Here is a 22,315-nt window from a genome sequence, read left to right as displayed (position 1 = left end):
ATGCTTCTATCAAAACACCAAGGCCTGCCTAAAATAACTTTCTCCATATCTAATTGAAATTGGAACTCAATTAGAAACCTGTGATCCCCCATATCTGTAAAGGAAACCCATCCATCCAGTTTCCAAATCTGTGACATGGTATTCTTGAAAGCTTCTTAATTGGCTCCTTTCTCCGGGAGGATTAGAGCAAGAATACAATGTTTACCTCGACATTCAGCCTCCTTATCTACCTCATTGGCCAGCTCCAAGACTTCATTCTCCACATCTATTAAGTGAAATCCTTCCCACCTCCTAGTCAATTCCTCTTCCACCATCTTCACTAAAACCAAATGACACAAACTCTCAGATCAAACTGAGAGACACAATTCTTTGTACTAAAGTACAAAGAAACACTCACCTCACTCTCACTCTCACAGAGCAAAGAGAAGGACTTTTTTCCTCGCCTATATTTTAAATGAATTGCGATGTGCTTTAGGTTAAATTTAGATGTTGAGATGAGAATTTTTAATTTGAGATGAAAGTTAAAAATTTAATTGAGATGTATTTTTAGTTTTGAGATTTGAAAAAGTAGAATTGAAATTTAAAAAAACTAGGGTTCTGCTTGGTAAGTGGGATGAAAATCTTGAGTTTAAGATGAAATATTAAAATATTATATTTTAATATTATTATTGTTTTGAGATTTGAAAAAGTTAAAAAAAAGTTGAATTATTTATTATATTTTGTATAGAAATTTAGAAAAATTATAATGATAATATGAAAATTTTAAATTTGAGATAAAAATTTTTTGTTACCAAACCATACCTAAATCTACGAAATAATTAGATCTGTTTGGTTTGTACTTCAAAGATGAACCGGATGTTAAGTAGTTTATCTCAATAATACCATATCACGTGCCTGCACCGGTATTCGCCGCCAACAGCCACACCACCCGCCAACGGCCACACACGACACACCCAAACAAATACGCACGTGAGCTCGAGGAGCAATGAGCATGACGCAAGCATTCTCCCATATCCGTGCAAATGCCTCACGCGCTGTCGTCCTAATAAAAATTTCAAACCCAATTACACAAGGTCCCATCTGTACTCTCTCTCTTCTTCCCTGAACGTTTCACTTCTCTGTTATTTTCAGTTGTGTTTCGAAACAAAACCCTAATTGTAGACCTAATCTCACTTCCAAACACCAACCCCCCCCGCACCCACATACATAAAACCCTAACCCTACTTTCACGCTCGGAATTCTCGTGAACTTACGCTCCGTTTGGGTTCTGATTTCTGATATGGATTCTCAACCGAACAACCTATTCGAGACGGCGTCGCAGCCCGACACCGCCAACGACGCTTACACCTTCCTCGAATTCAATACGCAGGGCGAGGACTTCGACTATCCCGAGTTCCGCGACCCGATTCGCCCCCCGGTGGTCTCCTGGCCCACGCCCTCCGATTCTCTGTCCGACCCTATTGACCGCGGCGGAGGCGGAGGCCCTGGTTCGGATCACCACTCCGACACCTCGCCCGTTTCGGCTGCCCCAGGCGGCGCCACAAAGGCCCGGTCCGTTGTCTCGGGCAGCAGCAGTAGCGGTGCGCATAACAATAACAGTAATCATAATAATAGCAATAGTCAGGTGGTCGAAGCCCTGGCAGCTGGGTTGGGAGGATTGAACTTTGAGGAGACCGGTGATGACGATAGTTACGACTATAGGAAAGGGGATTTTACAGAACACGCGTGCAGGTACTGTGGTGTGTCTAACCCAGCCTGTGTGGTGCGCTGCAACGTCCCGTCCTGTCGCAAGTGGTTCTGCAATTCCAGGGGGAACACGTCCGGCTCGCATATCGTCAATCACCTGGTGAGTGGGCTTTCTTTTGGTTGTGTTATGGAAACATCTACAAAATTTTTTTTAATCTTTTGGAATGTGAATGCAATGAATATTTTTTTTTTCTGATCAGTAATGAATAGCATAAAAGTTTTGTTTGTTTTTGGGTCGATGTGGTATTTGTTGGTTTTAATATTTGATGGTTGGATTGCTGGAAATTAGAGAATATAGCTTGGCAGGTTGTATAGAATTGAGAAAGTTTAAGAATCTGAGGATATTGTGTAAATAAAATTCAGTTTTGGTTAGTTTGTAATATGATCTTCTTTTTTAATGAAAGATGTTGAGAATCGAATTTTGGGTTTGTGAGGAAGCAAGCAAACCACTTATAACAAACTAAGAAAGGAAGCTAACTAGGTAATAAGCAGAGACTAGTGTCATTTGGATGTGAATTCACTAATTTAGTGAGATAGGATGATTTTTGAAACAAGGAAGGCTATTTAGAAGATTACAAGAATTCTTCATGTTTTTGGGGGTTCTGTACTTTTTGGAAAAGGATATACGTTGCCTTAATGTGGGCTTGAAGACTAAAAAGGTTTGCTTGTGCTTAGTGTGGATTGCATATTTCGTGACCAGCATTTAAATGGATCATTAACAATACGATCAGTAATATGTCTTTGATATTTTCTTTCTATGCCTTTTTTGAGGGATTTTTAGAGCTCATACCATTTGCTTGTCATGTCTCTTATATATTTCCTATGTACTTGGGTTATGCCCTTATTGTTTTCTTAATAAAATTTTATCTTGCCTATCAGAAAAATATTTTCGTATCTCCTATTTTCTGCACTCTTTTAAAATTATCTTGGGCATCATTTCTAATTTTCCATTTACAACACCCCCCCGATTGGCACATTAAAAAGTAAAGATTCATTGAATGTGTTCTCGGATGAACCTTGTGATGTAGCTGTAGTTGTAACCTTCTGTGGTTGTTGCATTGTGTGGTTTTGTGATCTTTGCTTATATGGCTGAACTCAACTATGAAGAATTGGCTCACTTATCAGTAGATGCATATGTGTTATGCAGTGAGAGTGATAAACTCTTCTTTGAAGGGCTAAAATGTGATATTGCTCTATGTTTTGTTAAAATTGGAAGTTCGTAATTTGTTGCAGTTAGTCTAGAAAATTTTGGTTCATTTGACCTTCAGATTCTTAGGGATTTAATGTCTACTATTTAATCATTTCACTTTCTTGTCCAAAGAAGGGGCATTGTTTTTTTCTGTTTTGATAGTGTTTTTACATAAATATATTCCTCGTGTTGAAAGGAATATTTTTGTTATGGAGCTGTATTACCACTATATCAAGGCTTTCTTTTGAAATGAGTGTTTGTGGTTTGTATTTAGCTTTGTGCTTTCTGACACCCGTCCTTTAATTAGGTGCTGCATTTGTTTCATTGAAATAATTCTATGCTATCTTTTATGCACATGAAAATTTTCAGCTATGTTTCCCCGACTTGCACTAGTAATGTACAGGCACGATTTCTCTTTATGCATTTTGTAAGTAAATATTTAATTTCATTCTCTGCTTTTAAATGGATAAATATATCCATTCAAGTTACTTATTAAAAATATATTCATTCAGTTTTGGTGAAAAATAGTTAAATTTGCTAGAATTGATGTTATTTCTTCATTTGTGTCAGGATCAAGTGTATACCATTTTGCAACTGGATCAGCATCTCTTATATTTTTTCTTATTTTCACTGTAATGCTGGTTCTGTAGGTTCGAGCGAAACATAAGGAAGTCTGTCTTCATAAAGACAGTCCTTTAGGAGAAACAATCCTTGAATGCTACAATTGTGGATGTCGTAATGTGTTCCTGCTTGGATTTATTTCGGCAAAGACAGAGAGTGTGGTGGTTCTTCTTTGTAGGGAACCTTGCTTAAGTGTTAATGCATTGAAGGACATGAATTGGGACCTGAGTCAGTGGTGTCCCCTGATTGATGATCGGTGCTTTTTGCAGTGGCTTGTCAAGGTTGATGTTTTCTGATGCATTGGTTTATGTTTCACTATGAGGTGATTGATTTTCTATTTTATTAACTTTGTTAAACTGTTGCACTTCGGCAGATCCCTTCTGAACAAGAGCAGTTGAGGGCACGTCAGATCAGTGCTCAACAGATAAACAAGGTAGAAGAACTTTGGAAGACAAATCCTGATGCTTCCCTTGAGGATCTTGAAAAGCCTGGTGTGGATGATGAACCTCAGCCTGTAGCCTTGAAGTACGAAGATGCATATCAGGTGCTTGATTTTGCATGATTGTATGGCAACTTGGGAAGGCTGTGGTGAAAATTGTAGTTTACATATAGATGTTTACTATTTTTTTGTACTGATGGATGTTTACTAATAAGATGGCTTCTCATTTCATTTGCAGTATCAAAATGTATTTGCACCACTAATTAAGCTTGAGGCTGACTACGATAAAGTATGCTTCATATTTTTCTTTATCTTCTACTAGTTCTTTTCTCTTCTTATAGGGTTGTATTATTCTATTATAATAGTGCCAAAGAAGATAAAATTGGCTTACTGATTCCATGATTCTCCTCTAATTTTATTCTGATTTTTTGAACAAAGCATTTGCTTGGTGCAAGATTTTGTGCAAAGCATTTTGTGTAATCTTATTATCTCAATTTATCAATAAAAAAAAGTAATCTCATTATCTCAATTATGTTGTAGATGATGAAAGAATCTCAAAGTAAGGACAACGTCACAATTCGGTGGGATATTGGTCTTAACAAGAAGCGTATCGCATATTTTGTTTTTCCAAAGGTGCGTCACTCTCTTAGTTTTGCCACTTCAATTGCAAACGTCTTCACATTACTATCATATTATTCTATGTTTTCTTATCCACAGTTATTTTGTGAGCATGTGTGGCACCTTTACTTCTATTTTCCTTTTTGAAAATTAAACTTCATGTTTTGTTATAGGAAGACAATGAGTTGCGCCTTGTACCTGGAGACGAGTTGCGGCTGCGTTACTCTGGAGATGCAGCTCACCCAGCATGGCAGTCAGTGGGGCATGTGGTAAGGCCCTTGTGAGAGACATCCAAGATAAATGTTTAGTTGTTCCTTTCTTGTATGCAATGGCATGTAGCCCCAATATATGAATGGTATTACAGATTATTTCTTCTTTTTTTTTTTTAGATCAAGTTAACAGCACAAGAGGAGGTTGCGCTTGAACTTCGTGCTAGTCAGGTAGTTAAATTATTAGTTGACTTAGCTTATTTTAAGTTTTTGTTGAACGTTTCATTACTAGCTTCCCTGTGGTTCATTTTCTATGCAGGGAGTGCCAGTTGATTTGAACCATGGTTTTAGTGTTGATTTTGTGTGGAAAAGTACAAGCTTTGATCGCATGCAGGGAGCAATGAAAACTTTTGCAGTGGATGAGACTAGTGTTAGTGGGTAGGTCTGGTTGTAGTTCTGCTTTGTCTGTATGTAATTAGGTTATTCGAAGCAGTTTTAATCTCGGCTGTTATATCTTTATTTTGTAAGCTTAATTTTTCCAGAAAACCACCCGTGGGTAGCCCAAGTGATAAGGGCAAACATGTGTGCATGAGCCCCATGCCATAGGTTCGATTCCCCCTGGGATCAAACTTTGATTTAAGTGGGAGGCCATGGCGGTGGGTTGCTTTGCTGGTCTCCCCGGGGGTTTAGGTTTCATGGGTGAGCCCTAAGGGTTCTGCCATGGGGTGGTTCCCCCGTCATTTAAAAAAAAAAAAAAAAAATCCAGAATTTTTTCTGAAAACATTCTGGAAAATTAATATGAACTGGCTTACAAAGGACTGCTGCAGCCTGAAACCTACAGCAGGGCTGAAATTGTATCCTTAGCTTCAGTTGTGACTCAGTCTACTAGTGTTCTTGATGCATTAAGCTAATATCAGATCAGCCTATTCTAAGCAGTCAGTTAAAAAGAGATACATGTATGTTTTGCCCCTGAATAGTTTAGTCTCTATTTAAATACCACCTTCCTTGCAGGTATATTTACCACCACTTGTTGGGACATGAAGTTGAAGTTCAAATGGTTCGCAATACGCTGCCCAAACGTTTTGGTGCACCCGGTCTTCCTGAGCTCAATGCCTCTCAAGTATGCTGTGCTGATTCTACCTTTTATAGTTTTATTCTTGAATTTGTGTTGCAGATGTATGTAATTCATGTAATTGGTTGAATGTTTTAGGTATGAAAGAAATTTGGGAAGTCTAAAGTTGCAACTTAGAATATATGGGATATTTTTAATTACATGTGTGTACACAACCCTATGAGAATATATATCTTGTTTAGGTATACTTGGGCATATGCCTACTCTTTTGATCAATAAATATTTGTTTACCGATCAAAAAAAAAAAAGAATATATATCTTGTTTAGATGGAAAAAGGATACAGTACCATTAGCAGTAGGCCTTCCTTCTCTGACAGCCCTGATGCGCATCTTCTTGCCTATCTTTCCCAACTTTCCCATAATCAAGATATCAACACCTTATTCCAAGGCTGAGACCCTTTGATCAATAATGCTTTCGCATATGTGCACCCATGCAAGTGAACATAACTGTAATAAAGTGTTTTCAGCACATATTTTTCTATGCGTGGCGTGTACAACATGTGACTTAGTCTTGTTTACCTCCATTAGTTTTTTTAATTAATTTCCTTCTCAAAGTTGCATTGCTCAATGTGGTTCATTATTCTTTTGATAGGTGTTTGCTGTAAAGAGCGTCCTCCAGAAACCTATTAGTTTGATCCAAGGTCCACCTGGCACAGGGAAAACTGTCACTTCTGCAGCAATTGTATATCATATGGCCAAACAAGGCCAAGGGCAGGTAGGTTTAATTACATGTTTCCCATCATTGATTTGTTTGGTTATTACACCTACAAAAAATAAATTGTTTTGGTTATCAAACTTAATAAATTTTTCTGTCAGGTTTTGGTTTGTGCCCCTAGTAATGTTGCTGTAGACCAACTAGCTGAAAAGATCAGTGCCACTGGGTTAAAGGTGAGGAAGCAGAGCTTTGCTTTCCATTATGCTGATTTTATAAAATTTATTTTTGTTTGGTTTTCTGTCTTTTTGTGTAACATCTATTGTTGAAAGGATTTATTGGAAAGAGAAGTAACATGTATATGATCTTTATCAGCCATGAGAGGTAGTACATAACTAAGTTTTGGGGATCTGTTATCAATTATTTCAAACTGGCAAAGACAATTGTAAATTATCAAAGTGTTTTTCCACGACATCATTGAGTAACGTCCTCTTTCAAATTTTGCATCATATTTTTGATGTCTATCCTTTTCAGGCAGATGCAATAGCCTTCAATGATAAAAGAAGACTATGAATGATGAAGAATTGTAGACGTACTGTTTTTTTAGATGCTTTCTTGTTGTCTATGGTAAATAATAGTTTTCTTAGATTATGCTAATGCACTTGTTTGTTTAGGAGATGCTTGGGGAATGAGATGAGATGATAATTTTGTGAATAGTAGTAAGATGCTTTGTGAATAGTAGTGAGATAGTTTGAGTTAAGTATTTATTGGGTTTTGGGAAAGGAAAGAGTTGAATAAAAAATATTATAAAATTAAAATATTGTTTGAATTTAATTTTTTAATAATATTATTATTTTTTTGTATTTGAAAAAGTTGAATTGTTTTTTGTTTTTTATTTGAAGGTTTGGCAAAGTTGAAATGATTAGTTTGAAAAAATTGTAATGATTAGTTTGAAAGTGTTTGTGTTTAAATGATGTTTGGAAAGGAAATGAGATGAGATGAGATGAAAAACTTTTTCAAACATCCCCTTAATGTCCACGATAGTTTGGATGCTGTAAAATGCTTGTATCCCACTCTCTTATCTCTCAATTTATGGTGCATTGAATAGGGGTCATTTTATATTGTTGGATCTTTCTTATTATTGTTATCATGCTATCATCAATTAATGTTATTTGATTATTTTCATCAATTGTTCAAGAATGGAACTGCCCAAATTATCTTAATGATTTATGTCTGATTAAGGTTCAATTCCTCATGAGTGCAAACAATTTCTAGGGGCTATCGGACTTGGAGATTTTTCCTCTGAATTACCCGAGGCGCAGTTGTGGAAAACTCCTTTTTGAGGGCTTGTGCACCCCTGGGATTAGTTGGGACACTGTTCCCAGACATCTAGTGCCAATCAAAAAAATTTTTTTGTCTGATATCCTGTTTATCTTGGTGGAAAAAATGTATCAATATATAATGTGATGTCCCACACAGATCGATATTGAAATAAATAATGTGATATATTCCCTTTTCACAAATTATCTTGTGCGGGAAAATCATATGCATCTAGGTTCTTGTAAGGCATGTTATTGTATGAGTTAGAAGTGGGTGTACTTGACTCTAATTCCTTGGCACTGTGGATATTTAGCCATGATATTTTTATGTTATGTGTCGAGATCAAGTAACTTGCAAGGTTATCATTAGTTCATTTGATTTGATTTTCATTTAGTTTAAATTTTTCTTTTTCTTTTTTTGGTGGGGTTTTGGGTGATGTGATTCCAGGTTGTTAGACTTTGTGCAAAATCAAGGGAAGCTGTGAGTTCTCCAGTTGAGCATTTAACCCTTCACTATCAGGTCTGTTAATTCCAGAAATTTTGAAATATTCTGTCTGAAATTACTCTTATGTTCTGTGTTTTCATCATTATTAGTTCTCTTGCAGGTTCGACATCTTGACACATCTGAAAAGAGTGAACTTCACAAGTTGCAACTACTAAAAGACGAACAAGGTCAAACATATTCTCCTTTTTTCAGACTTTTGTTGTTAGTGGATAGTATCTTTAGAATGGATTGTTGAGAGGTCTTTAATTCTTCTGGATCATAAATTAGAGCAGATGATGTGATGGTTTGCTAGCTTGATTTGACTTCTTATTTCTTGAGCTGAGATGTATTTGTCTCTGGATCTAACTTTTTTGGATCGTTTTTTGAGAAGACAAGTTTCATTAATGATCAAAGGCATTATCTAGGTTCAGAGACAATATAAATAAGATACTCCCAATTAAAGAAAGTAATAAGATAAAAAAAGCTCTTGAATGCTAAAGCTGCAGAAACACAGCTGGTCAGAAATTTAATGGTAAAGTGAATTAAATTAGAAAGCCTTTTTCTCTCTATGCACTCCATCAACCAATGTCTTAAGCTCTCTTTCTATTTCGAGCAAGATCTAGCCAAGAAAGACTGTCCCACCTCGATGGTGTTGAGAAGAGCTTTAAATTGTACTTCAAAGCCTTCGCAAGAAATCCCTATGCAATTGTGGATTTCGTCCACCTTCTGTAACACCCAATGAAAATGAGCACCTGCCCAAGAGTACACTGGAGGCATAGAGCAAATGGGACTAGGCTTATCCCCCACATCTCCAATCCATTAAGAGAAGCCTCCACTCTAGAACCCCTGCGTACCAACTGTAAATCAAGCTCTTCAACTGACCTGTCATCCAAGATGCCCAAAACATCATCCTCAATAGTGCACAAAATCCTAGAAGATTCCTCCTCAACATTCAATTGAGGAGACAACCTCACAAATCCGTCAAATACGACTTCACCAGAAACTAAGGAGGGCAATTGGGAAGAATCAGAATGAATAGGGATGCTAGGAACGCTAGTAACGCCTTGAGGACCAGGTGAAACTCATTTCGCACGGCCATAGAGGTATCCACAGCCCCTCCACCACTGTTCTCCCTGTTTGAGACGGAGATCGGCGCTAACTCAAGAACTGGAAGCTCGCCGTCGACCTTTTCCTATGATGGCAGAGGGATGCCCTGAACGACCACCAGTAGAATCTGAGAGATATTCATGCTCGGGCCCGAGGAAGAGGACCTGGTAGGGTGTTTGACCCACCACGTTTTGGAAACGGGCCTCGAGGTCGGTCCTCCAGCCTTTTTGGTCAAGCCGAGCCCATTGCCCCATCCATTTACCAACTTAAGCCAATTGTCTATAGGTGAGAATGGGTTTAAATGAAGTGGGCCATTCATCCCACTACTCAGGCCCATGACCATATGCAAGCCTGTGTCTATTTTGTTCATTAAATCTGTAATCTTCTCCATAACTCACAATAGCTATGCTCTAGCAGCCCCCAACACCCCTTCAACTTCTCCCACCGTCGGGATAACCACAAAATGCGAACAGCCCACCCCACATTCCTCCTTGTGATGCCACTTGTCAACATGTGATGAAGATTGTCGAATTTAGGACATCACCGCCAATAACCTTCCCCTTTCTCTGACGATCATCCTCCCAACTATGTGATCTATTTCCTGCCAGAATACATGCCGGCTTTTTCAAGACTGATACATATGAGGCACCCTTTGAGAGGGGAGCCCTTCTCAAAGGCAATGAACCATCGGAACCCTCCCTATACCAAACCTGAGCTTGTAAGGCCTGATCATTTTGAGCCCTGTTTTCATATACCGAAACAGGGACTTTAGAGCTAGCCACTACGTGAGCATTGAACACGAAATCTTCCGAGCCTCTACCCTTCAAACCTTCAAGGGTAATCAGAGAACCCCTCTTATTCCCATTCCCATATTCTTCCAAAAGCAGGAAATGGCCCCTCGAGTTAGCATGACGCTGGATAATAAGGACACCATGGCCATCCCTCAACTTTTTGACAAAACCATCACGCCAAGGGTGAGCCAAGCAATCCTCCATCACCTTAACCACCCATGACACTATCGACACACTAAGAGAAACAAACTTGACCACCCTTTTGCTCCTCTCAGTAATGCAAATGAAACTACCCCCCTCATTCGAAAAAACAAGAGTCTTCGATTCCACCTTCAAACACTTGGAGCTCAACATTGATCCCACCTCTCAAAAGAAAGTAAAAGGACTAGCAGGAAGAAATGAATTCCTGATTAGGCAGAGAAGAGAGAGACCGATCTCTATCTTATTCTCTCTCATAAACACCAATTACAAAATCTAAAATGTAAACTTCTTCAAACTAAAAATAACTTACCACAAAGTGTTGTATAATTTGATCTTTCAGATAATTTAATGTTGGTTTATGCATTTTTGGGACTGATTTGTCTTATCATTCATGTCGTTCAATCGTTTTATCTGCTCTTGGCCATTGGGTTCTTGATATAGGTGTGAAACAACTAAATATTGGGAGTTTTAGGACAAGCTTGGGGAGTGAGATGAGATGAGAATGTTATGAATAGTAGTAAGATAGTTTGTAAATAGTAGTGAGATAGTTTAATGTTTTATGGGGTTTTGGGAAAGGAGAAAAAAGGTTGAATAAAAAATATTATAAAGTTAAAATATTGTTAGAATATAGTTTTTTAATATTATTTTTGTTTGAGAATTTGAGAAGGTTGAATTATTTTTTATTTTTTATTTGAAAGTTTGAGAAAATTGTAATGATTAGTTTGAAAGTATTTGTATTTGAGTGATGTTTGAACTTTGGGAAGAAGATGAGATGAGAATTTTGGGATGGAAACTTTTTCCGAACAAGCCCATAGAGTTCGAGGGTCAATTTTAAGTTCCCAGACATCCGGTGCCAATAGAAAAAAAAGTTTCAAGTTCTTCTGTTCTCTTCAATATAATGTGTTAATGTAACTGATATCATGTTGCATGGGCATGTAGGCAGCATGCAAATTTGATGTTCTTAACCGTCAGTTTTATTGTTTGTAAATTGTAAGTTGTACCATTCACTAAGCGTTGCATATGATGAAAGTTTTGTGATCTCTTGGAATAACATCTGCAGCTTTGAATTGAAAGTAAGGTACTTTTTAATTGAGGTTTTCCCATGTGAGTACAGGAGAACTGTCTAGCAGTGATGAGAAAAAATATAAAGCACTGAAACGGGCGACTGAGAGAGAGATCTCTCAGAGTGCTGATGTCATTTGCTGCACGTGTGTTGGTGCTGGAGATCCTCGGCTGGCAAATTTTAGGTTTCGCCAGGTTGAAATGCATCTAACGTGTGGATTTTTGCAAAAGGACTCGCAACCTGAAAGCTCACACTTTGTACCTTTTTTCAGGTACTTATTGATGAATCTACTCAGGCAACAGAACCTGAATGTCTTATCCCTTTGGTCCTAGGGGCAAAGCAGGTATGAAGAGATTGAGTTTTAGGGAATATTACTATGTGCTCCTAGAGTATGAATGTCATGGTATTCCTATTCATTCAAAAATGTTATTTTGTTAAAATTGCTTACATAAGAACTAATTTTTAATGACATGACATCTTATGATAGGATTAGAGTACCATGCGTTCTTACTCTGTGACTACCAAATAATTACTCATGTGCCATTATACTCCATTTTTGCAATTGGTCATCTGACTGAAAATTATATATCAGGTGGTTCTCGTTGGTGATCATTGCCAGCTTGGTCCAGTCATTATGTGCAAGAAAGCAGCTCGTGCTGGTTTAGCCCAGTCTCTCTTTGAACGGCTTGTTCTACTTGGTGTCAAACCTATTAGATTGCAGGTAATCGATAGAGACCTTGAGTGCATTTTCTCTAGCTAAAATGTAGTTCTCAAAGTTCACCTTACGGAATCATTTATCTTAGTAAAAGCTAGCAGGGGCACAATGATGCTGTGTGCAGCACTTGAATGGTACCATCTGCCATTTCTGTAGTGATATTTTTCAACAGTAGAAAAGCTATTCTTACATTCAACAATGAAAATAATGATAAAATGAAATAGTAATCTCCAAAATCAACCAAAACCTCAAATTATTATTATTTTTTATTGGCACCGGGTGTCTTAAGTAATCCCGGGGGTGCATAGGCTGTGGGCGATGAGTTTCCCCCAAATGCACATCAGGTAATTTAAGGAGAAATTCCCCTTGTCCAATGGCCCCTAGAAATTGTTTGCACCCAAGAGGTTTCGAACCTTAGATCTGGAGCGAGCATGCCATCAAAACCAAGGCTCTTACCACTTGAGCCAACCCCTAGGGGTTATTTTTAAACTATGAAACCTAAATATAAGTAATGTGGAATGTAGAGAAAAACTTGTGTTCCCCTACGATGAGTAGTTTTTTTTTTTTTTTTTTTTTTTGTTGGGGGGGGGGGGGGGGGGGATTGGTTTGAAAATGTATGTATATTTTGTTTGCATCCGTTGATGTAATTAGTTTTGTTATTTGTAAGGGATCTTTAAGGTTTGTGACCCCTAGCCGGCCCCTAGGGGTTGGCTCACGTGGTAAGGGCCTTAGTTTTGGGAGGTATGCTCTCCCTAGCTCTTGGGTTCCCTTGGGTGCAAATAATTCTGTGGACAATATCCCATCGGTGACAAGCCGGTGATTTACTTGATTTGTATGATTTGGGCCCGTTACACAGTTTTTGGGTAAACCGGATAAAAGACGTGTTGCATTTGCATGGTTTCCGGGATTCCTCGACATAAAAAAAGATTCTTAAATTTGTTCCAAAATATACAGGTTAACTTTTCTTATGTAATTATTTGATGTCATTGCTAAAAATGCATGCTGCAAGACTGATTTGTTACATTCTGTTTCTTCACCTAGGTTCAATACCGTATGCACCCATCTCTTTCGGAGTTTCCTTCTAACAACTTCTACGAAGGCACTCTACAGAATGGAGTAACTGTAAACGAAAGGCAGTCAACGGGCATTGACTTTCCTTGGCCTGTGCCAAATCGTCCCATGTTCTTTTATGTCCAGGTATTAACAGCCTGTCTAGTTTATTGTTAGATTTGGTCACTATGAACATAAATAGTATCAACAAGTGATGGTACAACTAGTTTGTTTTCTGATTTGATATCTCCCTTGGGTGTCAAATTATGGCTTTCATTTTTAGAAATAAGTTGATTTTGATGTAAAATCTGGACCAATTCTTTTTTGGTTTGTATATTGTCAAAATCTTACTTTTTTATTTTTTTCAATTTTCTTTTTGAGATACTGTTTTGATAACACAGTTGTTTTTGTAGATGGGACAAGAGGAAATAAGCGCCAGTGGAACGTCCTATCTAAATAGGACTGAGGCTGCAAATGTTGAAAAGATTGTAACTACTTTCTTAAGGAGCGGTGTAGTCCCTAGTCAGGTAATTCTATGGATCTCTGCTTCTGAATTTCCATAGGTTCACTTCCTCTTGTTCATTGATAAATTGTGTTACATGTCTCACAGATTGGGGTTATAACACCATATGAGGGACAAAGAGCTTATATTGTGAACTATATGTCAAGAAATGGTGCTCTGAGACAGCAACTTTACAAGGAGATAGAGGTCATTTTTAGATTTAACTAACCAGATTAGGGTCCTATTGATTTTTTATTATGGTTTCTAAGAATTCTTGTTTATTACAGGTTGCAAGTGTCGATTCATTTCAGGGAAGGGAAAAAGACTACATCATCCTGTCATGTGTGAGAAGTAATGAACATCAGGTTAGTTGATGTAACATCTACACTAATTATTTTTAGTGTGCAACATCTATGTGCATGAGTTTAAGAGTATGTTTGTGTAACACCCCTTCCCGTAGGTTAGGAATATTACGAACATTCATAGCATAATGCCCAGTGAAGAAATTCGAAGTCATGAAAATTCCTCACTTATTGAACCATCAAACTAACGTAACTTAACAGTCTTAGATAATGTAAAGCTGAAAACATAATGAAAATGCATAACTTAGTTCAATGTGAAACTAACACTGCTTAAATGTCCAAATCATCCATTAAGTCTCTGGAAATTTATTCTACTCCTGACACTTCTGCTCTATATCCACGAAATCATCATCTGGGACATTAAAACATAAAAACAGAGAAATAAACAAATGAGTCGAAGACTCAGTAATAGCACATCATACTGTAAACGTAATTTAATTTAACATTAGGCTTAACTTTGAAAGCTTACATATATCGTCACACATTCACATAACATATATATCATTCATTAGTAACATAAGCGGAATCATACATAATCATGACAATACATGTAACGTGGATGCATGAGTGACTAACTCCATGCATTTTCTATCATTCATGTATCTTATTCATCTTGTCTTTTACTTACATAGTGGCCATCATAGCATGTGTGCATTGGTCCAATTGTCGTTGACCGTACATAACATATCATAGCATAGGGTAAATCACGCTTGGGTCCATGGCACCGTATCACTTATCATAACATGTAGCAAAACACACTTGGGTCCATGTTGTCACTTAACATATGGTGAACCACACTTAAGTCCATGGCACCGCTTAAAATATCATAACCTGTGGTGAAACATGCTTGGGTCTGTGTCACCTCTTAACATCTTATCTTTCATGTGGTGGAACCTATCAAAAAAAACATCTTATCTTTCATGTGGTGGACCACGCTTGAGTCCGTGGCTTGCACATCCACCCATAACTTAAGGCCAATCTTAAAGCTTACTTGTCATTCATGGGTTTTCTTATCAACTTACATAATGCATGTGAACATGTTTGACTTCATGAAATTACATGGCATGACATACTCTTGTGCATAACATAACATTGAACATGGCATATCAACATGAGTCTTACACAACATAACATAACATAGGCATGCCATTTTTTTTATACGTAAGAAGTAAATTATATTGATATGAATGAAATAGGCATAGCCCATGTACACAGGAAGTATATAAAAGAACACCTAAATACATTCTAAATTAAAGACAAAAAGTCATGAACAACATAGGCATGTCATAACATGATCTAAACATTACATGAATATTACTTGGCATACATAACATCTCATCCATATAACAACAATCCATGTCATCATGGCATACACCAATTACAAGTATATCATCATAATTCATAGAGGTTCGTGAAAAGGGACTAACCTTGAAATTGGCTAGTAATGTAGTGTAGGTAAACATCACATTTTTCATGCAAAAACTGAATATTACAGCACACATAAAGGTATGATCATACTACTTACCTCTTAGCGTTGCTTCCAAAATCTCACGTTGTAGCTTGTGACCTATATGAGGCACTAATCGTCACTAACGTTTCTAGAAAAACGTGTCGTAACATGCTAATTACTTAAAATCATACCATAGAGATAATTTAATACATATTCAATTATACTAAGAGTAATAGATAGTAATATTATTTAAAACTCATAAAATATTCCTTGATTTTCTATTTAAAGTATAACATCATAATTTTATTAACATCAAAATAAATAGACAATGGGACTATTAATTAAAATAATAGACCCAATGGTATCTTTAAAAATATACTTTAAATCCCTTAAATATTTTCTATAAGAATATAAGTGTATGGGCCCATATTTATATAAGTAAAACTTGGTCTAACTTAAATTCCAGCCCAGCCCCAATTAAGGAAAATAGCCCACGTAAAATCACTAGAATAGTTTCTATAAAAATGCAACCTGACCCAAATTAATTTTAAAACACAATTCCCATTTAAACCCAAGCTTAGCCCACATAAATGAACAAGGTTCCTTCAAGAGGCATTTTACGGAAAGACTATGGGAAGTGGGTTGAAGGGTATTTGTGTAAAACCCATAATAATGCATGGGCTTTTTGGGAAAGTCTGAAACAAAAGAAATAAAAAAAGAGAAGCGCATAGGCTTGGGAGGGAGAAGCCATGCGAATCTGTGATAATTACCGAGAGAGAGGAGAACCAACTGCAACTGTGGGTCTGGGTGGCTAGCTGGTTGTCACAGCGGCGCAACTAGAGGCTCCTCCTGGACATGGTGGTGCGACAGAGAGAGAGAGTTTAGAGATATAGAAACTGTCAAAACGGCAAGGCAGAGGGAGGGAGAGGTCGACGTAGCTTACCAAGGGAGGAGGGATGTGTGGCTGAGTTTAGGTGGCTGGGTCGGCAGTTTCTGGGCAGCGTGGGTGGTACTCCGACGTCCTTTAAGGTCGACGGTGGGCTGAGCAAAACCACAGGTGCTGTTTGGTTTTTAACAGTGGAGAGAAAGCGACTGAGAGAGGTTTAGAGCATTGACTCACATCGTGGAGGAAGGAGGGCTTACCGTCGGCGTGCTCTGTGGTGGTTTCCAGCGAGGTGGCTTCTTGGTTGCTGAGAGGAAAGCTACAGTGGTCTGTGAGGGAGTAGTTCTGCTATGTAGAAGAAGAATTTTGGTTTCACGTGAATGGGAAGGTTTCTGGCCGTGAGAATTCTATTTGGTGGAGGGATTGTTGTGGGTTTGATGCACAGAGGAAAAGAGAGGATTTTATGGGAGGGTTTTGAGGTGAGTGTTGGTTATTGATTAGGAAACTTATACAAACTAGGAAACCCACAATAATATACGGGTGTTGATAGGGGAAGAAACCCAATCAAATAAAATTACTAATTTAAAATTGATCTGTTAAAATATTTTCTAAAAATAATAATAATCCTAAGCCCTAATTTAGGACCCGTATGTTACGGTTAGGATGTTAGATGGTTTCATGAATAGCGTGAGTGTGTTTGTGAATGGTGTAAAAACTTTTTAAGTTGACGATTTTATAGTTTAAAAAAGTGGTAGGACCCATTATAAAAGTGAAGTTTTCAGAGATGATTTTATAAATAATATCAAAATTTTTATTTAAATAGAAAAAAGTTTAAACTGGCCCAGCCACCCCGTGGTGGCTGCCATGGGGTGGCCAGAAAACTTTGGCCACCAGCCAGAGTGGGCAGCCCCGACCACCTCCTGATGGCTGCCACCATGTGGTGACCAGAAGACTCCGGCCACCATGGCGGCCCTGTGGTGGCCCTGTAAATTCTTTTTAGTTTTTTTCTTTACTTTTATTTTTTAATTTCTTTTATAAATTATTATGAGAGGTGGTGTTTAAAGTTTTGGGTGTTTGAAAATTTTTTGAGGAATTTCAACGTTGTAGATGCATGTTTGGGAATGAAACCGTGTTTGATTCGAAAAAGATCTTTGACTTTTAGAAACCCCTTTGTATCCAAACAAGGCCTAAATCTATGTCATAAAGACTCGAGATTGATCCTGCTTAGCTTCTGATTGGTTAGGAAGTTGAGATGGATCTGTTTCTACTTATTGTTGTTGTTGTGGTGGCTATCAACATCAACATTGTTGTTAGAGGTGATTTCAATTTTTCAAATGAAGGTTCCCTGCAAACACAAGTTTCAATTTTTTTGATGTGCTTGTTTACGGTTTAATGATTTTATTTATTTTGATTCTTGTACTGATGTACCTTGATGGCTTAGTTTTTTTATTGTGATACGTTTATTATGTAGTTATAACTAAACTGATAACTAAGGAAGTTCCAATGGATTATTTTCAAACAGCATTCTCCTCTTGTAAGGAAGGGGGAGGCAGGGTCATGGGTCCAAACCTGCTGAATGCATGCATAGCTTACCAATAAAAAAAGAGAAGACAATAACGTAGGAAGTGAATATAAAAATCTCCATTTGCTTCTCAATTATGTTTACCTAATTCAATCTATGTTTTTAGTTGATTGGTAGATTCTGAATGTAGGCAAAGCATATGTTAGTAGTTCTGCTTTTATATTCCCTCAAGATATTTGTAACACCCCATTCCTGTAGGATAGAGATGTTACTAACGTACATATCATAATGTAAAGAGATTCATATCCTGAATACCTCATTTATTGAAAACATTAATTAAACTGAACATAACTGTTTTTTAACACATGAAACTGAAAACGTAAAATAAAAACATAAACTAACCCTACGTGTGACTTTTTATCCAAAAATCATAAACGAAACTAAGTCCTTGCACTAGATCTACTCTTGGTCCTCCAGCTTTACGTCCTTACAATCATCATATGTGACAGTTAAACGTAGAAGAGAACAAAGAAAACAAACAAAAAAATGAGTCAAATACTCAGTAAACAGTACATCATACTCAGTAAATACTACATCATACTGTGAAATATAATTTAGCTTAGACTTAATTTTTGAAGGACTCTTCAAACAAACATATGTCATTCACAGATTCTCATAGCATGCCTATTCATCATCAACATGAGCGGAAATATACATAATCATGGCAAATATATAACATGTATGCATAAATTACTTGTTTATCTTGTCTTTCACTTATTATATGGTGACCCACGCTTGAGTTCGTGGCACCCCATAACTTGTCATGACATGGAGTGAAACACACTTTAGTCCGTGGCACCGCATAACATAACTTGTAGTGAACACGCTTAGGTCCGTGTCATCCTTAACATGACTTGTGATGAACACGCTTAGGTCCGTGTCATCCTTAACATAGCTTGTGATGAACACGCTTAAGTCCGTGTCATCCTTAACATAACTTGGAGTGAAACATGCTTAGGTCTGTGTTTCTCTTAACATATGGTGAACCACACTTAGGTTCATGGCACCGTCATAGCTTGTGATGAACACGCTTAGGTCCGTATCACCCTTAAACATCTTATCTTACTTAATGCATGAGAACTTATTTAACATCATGGCATATACTTGTAGATGGCATAATATGATCTGGACATAAAAGTTCCATGGCATATATGATCTGAGTTCTCTATGGACTTTGCATGATATACTTGATCTAAATACTTCATGAAATCACATGGCATATATGATTAAATCACTACATGAACATGGCATATATAATCTAAGTACTAAATGAACATGGCATACATATTCTGGCTATTTTATTACCTGACATACTTGACTTAAATTACTAACATTTCATGACTTCCAGGTGATTTTAGAATCATTCACTCCATCAACAACAAATTCATTCATACAAACATAATGTCATAATTCATCGAAGATCATGAAAGGAATCTAACCTTAACTTAGCTCGTAGCGTAGTGTAGACAAATATCATATTTTCATATACCATTATAACATTTACAGTACACATGCAATTATATGATCATACTAATTACCTCTTAGCGCTGCTTCCAAAATCTCACGTCGTAGCTCGTAACCTATACAAGACACTAATCGTTACTAACTTTTCTAGAAAAACGTGCCGTAGTGTTCTAAATACTTATAAGCATACCAAAGAGATAATTTAATAATTATACAAAGATTACATAAAATAATATTATTCAAAACTCATAACATATCCCCTAACTTCTATTTAAAAAATGTAACTTAATAATTTTCTGAAAAACATAGTTAAATAGAATAGACAATTAGAATATTAATTAATTAAAATAATAGACTAAAAAAAGTATACTTTAAAATATGCTTAAAATCCCTTAAATATTTTCTAATAAAAACAAGTCTATGGGCTCATAAAAACAAGATTTCTCCTCTCTCTGCAACAACAGTATACCTAAGGTGGAAAAAATGGTCATTCTGGGCTCTTGATTTCATGTTTTAATATTGTGATTGAATCGATATGTCGAACATTATTGTGATTGAATCGAAATCCTTTGAAGTGATAAGGAATGGACGTTGGGTGTTGTTCACCGAAAGAGAGTGGAAGTTTGTTAGAAACATGCGGTTGGAGTTTGCAACGGCTCGATGGTTCTCTTTGGCCTTGGAGAATTGTCTAACAGGTGGGAAAAAGGATTTTTACACAGCACATAGGGATGGAGATAGGGGCTACATAGCACAAAGGGGCTCAAACAACCAAGGAGCTTTCATGGCTTTGGTAGAGTATAGTAGGGGTGGCCGTCGTAACTGTATCTTTATACCAGAGGAAAGAGATGGTAAGGGGTGGAGGAAACTGATAGAGTTGTTGAAGGAAGGAGGTAGAGAAAATCGCTTTACTGGGTTAGCACCACCGGCAACGACGGTGGATGCTCCTACACGGTCTTACAGGGACGCACTGCAGCAACCTAGGGTCTTTGTCCAAGATCAAAAAACTGACAGGTTGGGCGCTACCTATGATAGACTGAAGGGACCTGTCGTCTGCTCTGTAGGGGCTCAGAACCGAGTGGGGGATGGCAGGGAAGTTGTTGGACTAAATAAGGAAGATCTGCTTCGGGCGTTGAGTGAGGTACAGAAGCAAGTGGAGGACTTGCAACTCAATATTTTAAGTCTAAAACGGGGCGTAGAGGAGGAAGAATGGGTGGGCTGGACTTGGGGGTGAGAAAGGGTTCGAATGTGGAGCTGGGCTCTAGTTCAACACAGGCGGCCCATACCCGGTATTTGTAAACCGAAAACAATATGGAGCCGTAGACCCGATTCCAGCGGTAAGACCTGTAACGCGATTCCTGAGGTGAGATCATCGGAGGTTACGCCGGTGCTGCAGACGGCGCCGGTGACTCAGAAAATGCCGGCGATAGTGGTGGAACAGGTGCTACCGTCGCCGGAAGAAGAGAAAACGGGATCCAGCGGAAGAGTGGGTAACCCGAATCATGAGGTGATCTCGTCGGAGGCTGCGCCGGTGATTCAGACTGCGCTGGTGACTCAGAAAAATCCGGCGATACTAGTGGAACAGCTTTTACCGACACGGGAAGAGGAGAGAAATGTTTTCTTGTTTCAAACGAATTTCTTCCCGGATTCAACTACACAGAACGAGCCGATTCACACGTTGGAGGTTTCTCGTGACTTAGTTGAGTCTCCTGAGATGCTATCAGAGGATGAGGTTGAGGGGGGGTGGGGGACACCGTTGAGGAGCTCTCTCCACAATTGACGGACGGCCCTGTTATGCACCTTGAGTTGATCTCGGAGGAGGGGGCTGAGAGAATTGTAGCGAATATTTTGTTGGAGTCTGATCGGAATGTAGAGAACAATACTGATGGGGTTTTGGCTCCTAATTCACAAGTCCCTTCTACTCCTTTTGATGGGCAAAAAGCTGTGGGCACAATAGTAGAATGGGAGGGTGGAGTGCAGCTAGGGGGGATGGATCCCTTGGTGTGGGAGATCCAGTTCCGTTAAGCTGTTTAGCACCGACCGAATTTGAGGTCTCCGATTGGGTCTTCCGAAAGATCAAGGAGATTCAACAAGTGGTGGGCATGGAATGTGTGGGCTATGAGGAACAATTTCTGGCTCTTTTCACTTCTATTGAGGCGAGTCATTTTCAGTCCAAGAAAGCTGGAACTAAGAAACAAAGGGAGCTCAAGAGACTTAAATGGTCATTGAATGAGGGTAGCTCGAGCCGTGACAGGTCCAAAGGGAAAGGGCTAGCGACTCCTTTATGAAGCCAAAAATTGTGTCGTGGAATGTTCGTGGGTTGAATGACTTTAATAAGCGTTCGCGCATAAAAAATTTGCTTCGGGGTTGGAGGGCGGATATTGTTTGTTTACAAGAAACTAAACTCAAATTGGTGACCAAAGAATTAGTGAGAAGTGTATGGGGATGCCCTTATGTAGATTGGGTTTCTTTAGCTTCAAATGGGGCATCGGGCGGTATAATTGTGATGTGGGATCAAAGGGTGATGGAAAAAGTGGAAGATTTTGTAGGAGATTTTACTGTTGCTATCTCCTTCAAGATGGTGGAGGATAATTTTATGTGGGCTTTTGCAGGTGTTTATGGACCGAATATTGACAGCAATAGGAGATTGTTATGGGAAGAACTTGTTGGTATTTATAGCTGCTGGGATCTTCCATGGTGCTTTGGCGGAGACTTTAATGTCACAAGATTCCCTAGTGA

General features: G+C 38.1%; 1 protein-coding gene across 2 annotated transcripts in view; it reads left to right on the top strand.

The window, feature by feature from the left end:
- The first annotated feature begins 1,067 nt into the window (after window positions 1-1,067).
- LOC122280751 (regulator of nonsense transcripts 1 homolog) overlaps window positions 1,068-22,315 on the top strand; it is a 29,269-nt gene continuing 8,021 nt past the window's right edge. Inside the window, exons 1-20 of one of the 2 annotated variants that reach the window (XM_043091762.1) lie at window positions 1,068-1,846; window positions 3,586-3,837; window positions 3,930-4,100; window positions 4,234-4,284; window positions 4,536-4,628; window positions 4,787-4,882; window positions 5,003-5,053; window positions 5,142-5,260; window positions 5,834-5,942; window positions 6,547-6,669; window positions 6,771-6,842; window positions 8,374-8,445; window positions 8,531-8,597; window positions 11,623-11,765; window positions 11,843-11,914; window positions 12,164-12,292; window positions 13,328-13,483; window positions 13,750-13,863; window positions 13,947-14,045; window positions 14,126-14,203. In XM_043091762.1, coding sequence (XP_042947696.1) covers window positions 1,280-1,846; window positions 3,586-3,837; window positions 3,930-4,100; window positions 4,234-4,284; window positions 4,536-4,628; window positions 4,787-4,882; window positions 5,003-5,053; window positions 5,142-5,260; window positions 5,834-5,942; window positions 6,547-6,669; window positions 6,771-6,842; window positions 8,374-8,445; window positions 8,531-8,597; window positions 11,623-11,765; window positions 11,843-11,914; window positions 12,164-12,292; window positions 13,328-13,483; window positions 13,750-13,863; window positions 13,947-14,045; window positions 14,126-14,203 — 2,634 coding nt within the window. In that variant the 5' untranslated portion in view covers window positions 1,068-1,279. The remainder of the gene's footprint in view (window positions 1,847-3,585; window positions 3,838-3,929; window positions 4,101-4,233; window positions 4,285-4,535; window positions 4,629-4,786; window positions 4,883-5,002; window positions 5,054-5,141; window positions 5,261-5,833; window positions 5,943-6,546; window positions 6,670-6,770; window positions 6,843-8,373; window positions 8,446-8,530; window positions 8,598-11,622; window positions 11,766-11,842; window positions 11,915-12,163; window positions 12,293-13,327; window positions 13,484-13,749; window positions 13,864-13,946; window positions 14,046-14,125; window positions 14,204-22,315) is intronic. The other variant, XM_043091761.1, reaches the window with a different exon arrangement.

The sequence above is a fragment of the Carya illinoinensis genome, chromosome 11 (assembly GCF_018687715.1).
Source record: "Carya illinoinensis cultivar Pawnee chromosome 11, C.illinoinensisPawnee_v1, whole genome shotgun sequence".
Classification (NCBI taxonomy): Eukaryota; Viridiplantae; Streptophyta; class Magnoliopsida; order Fagales; family Juglandaceae; genus Carya; species Carya illinoinensis.
The sequence above is the reverse complement of the archived record's forward strand: the minus strand, read 5'-3'. Positions and strand labels throughout refer to the sequence as shown.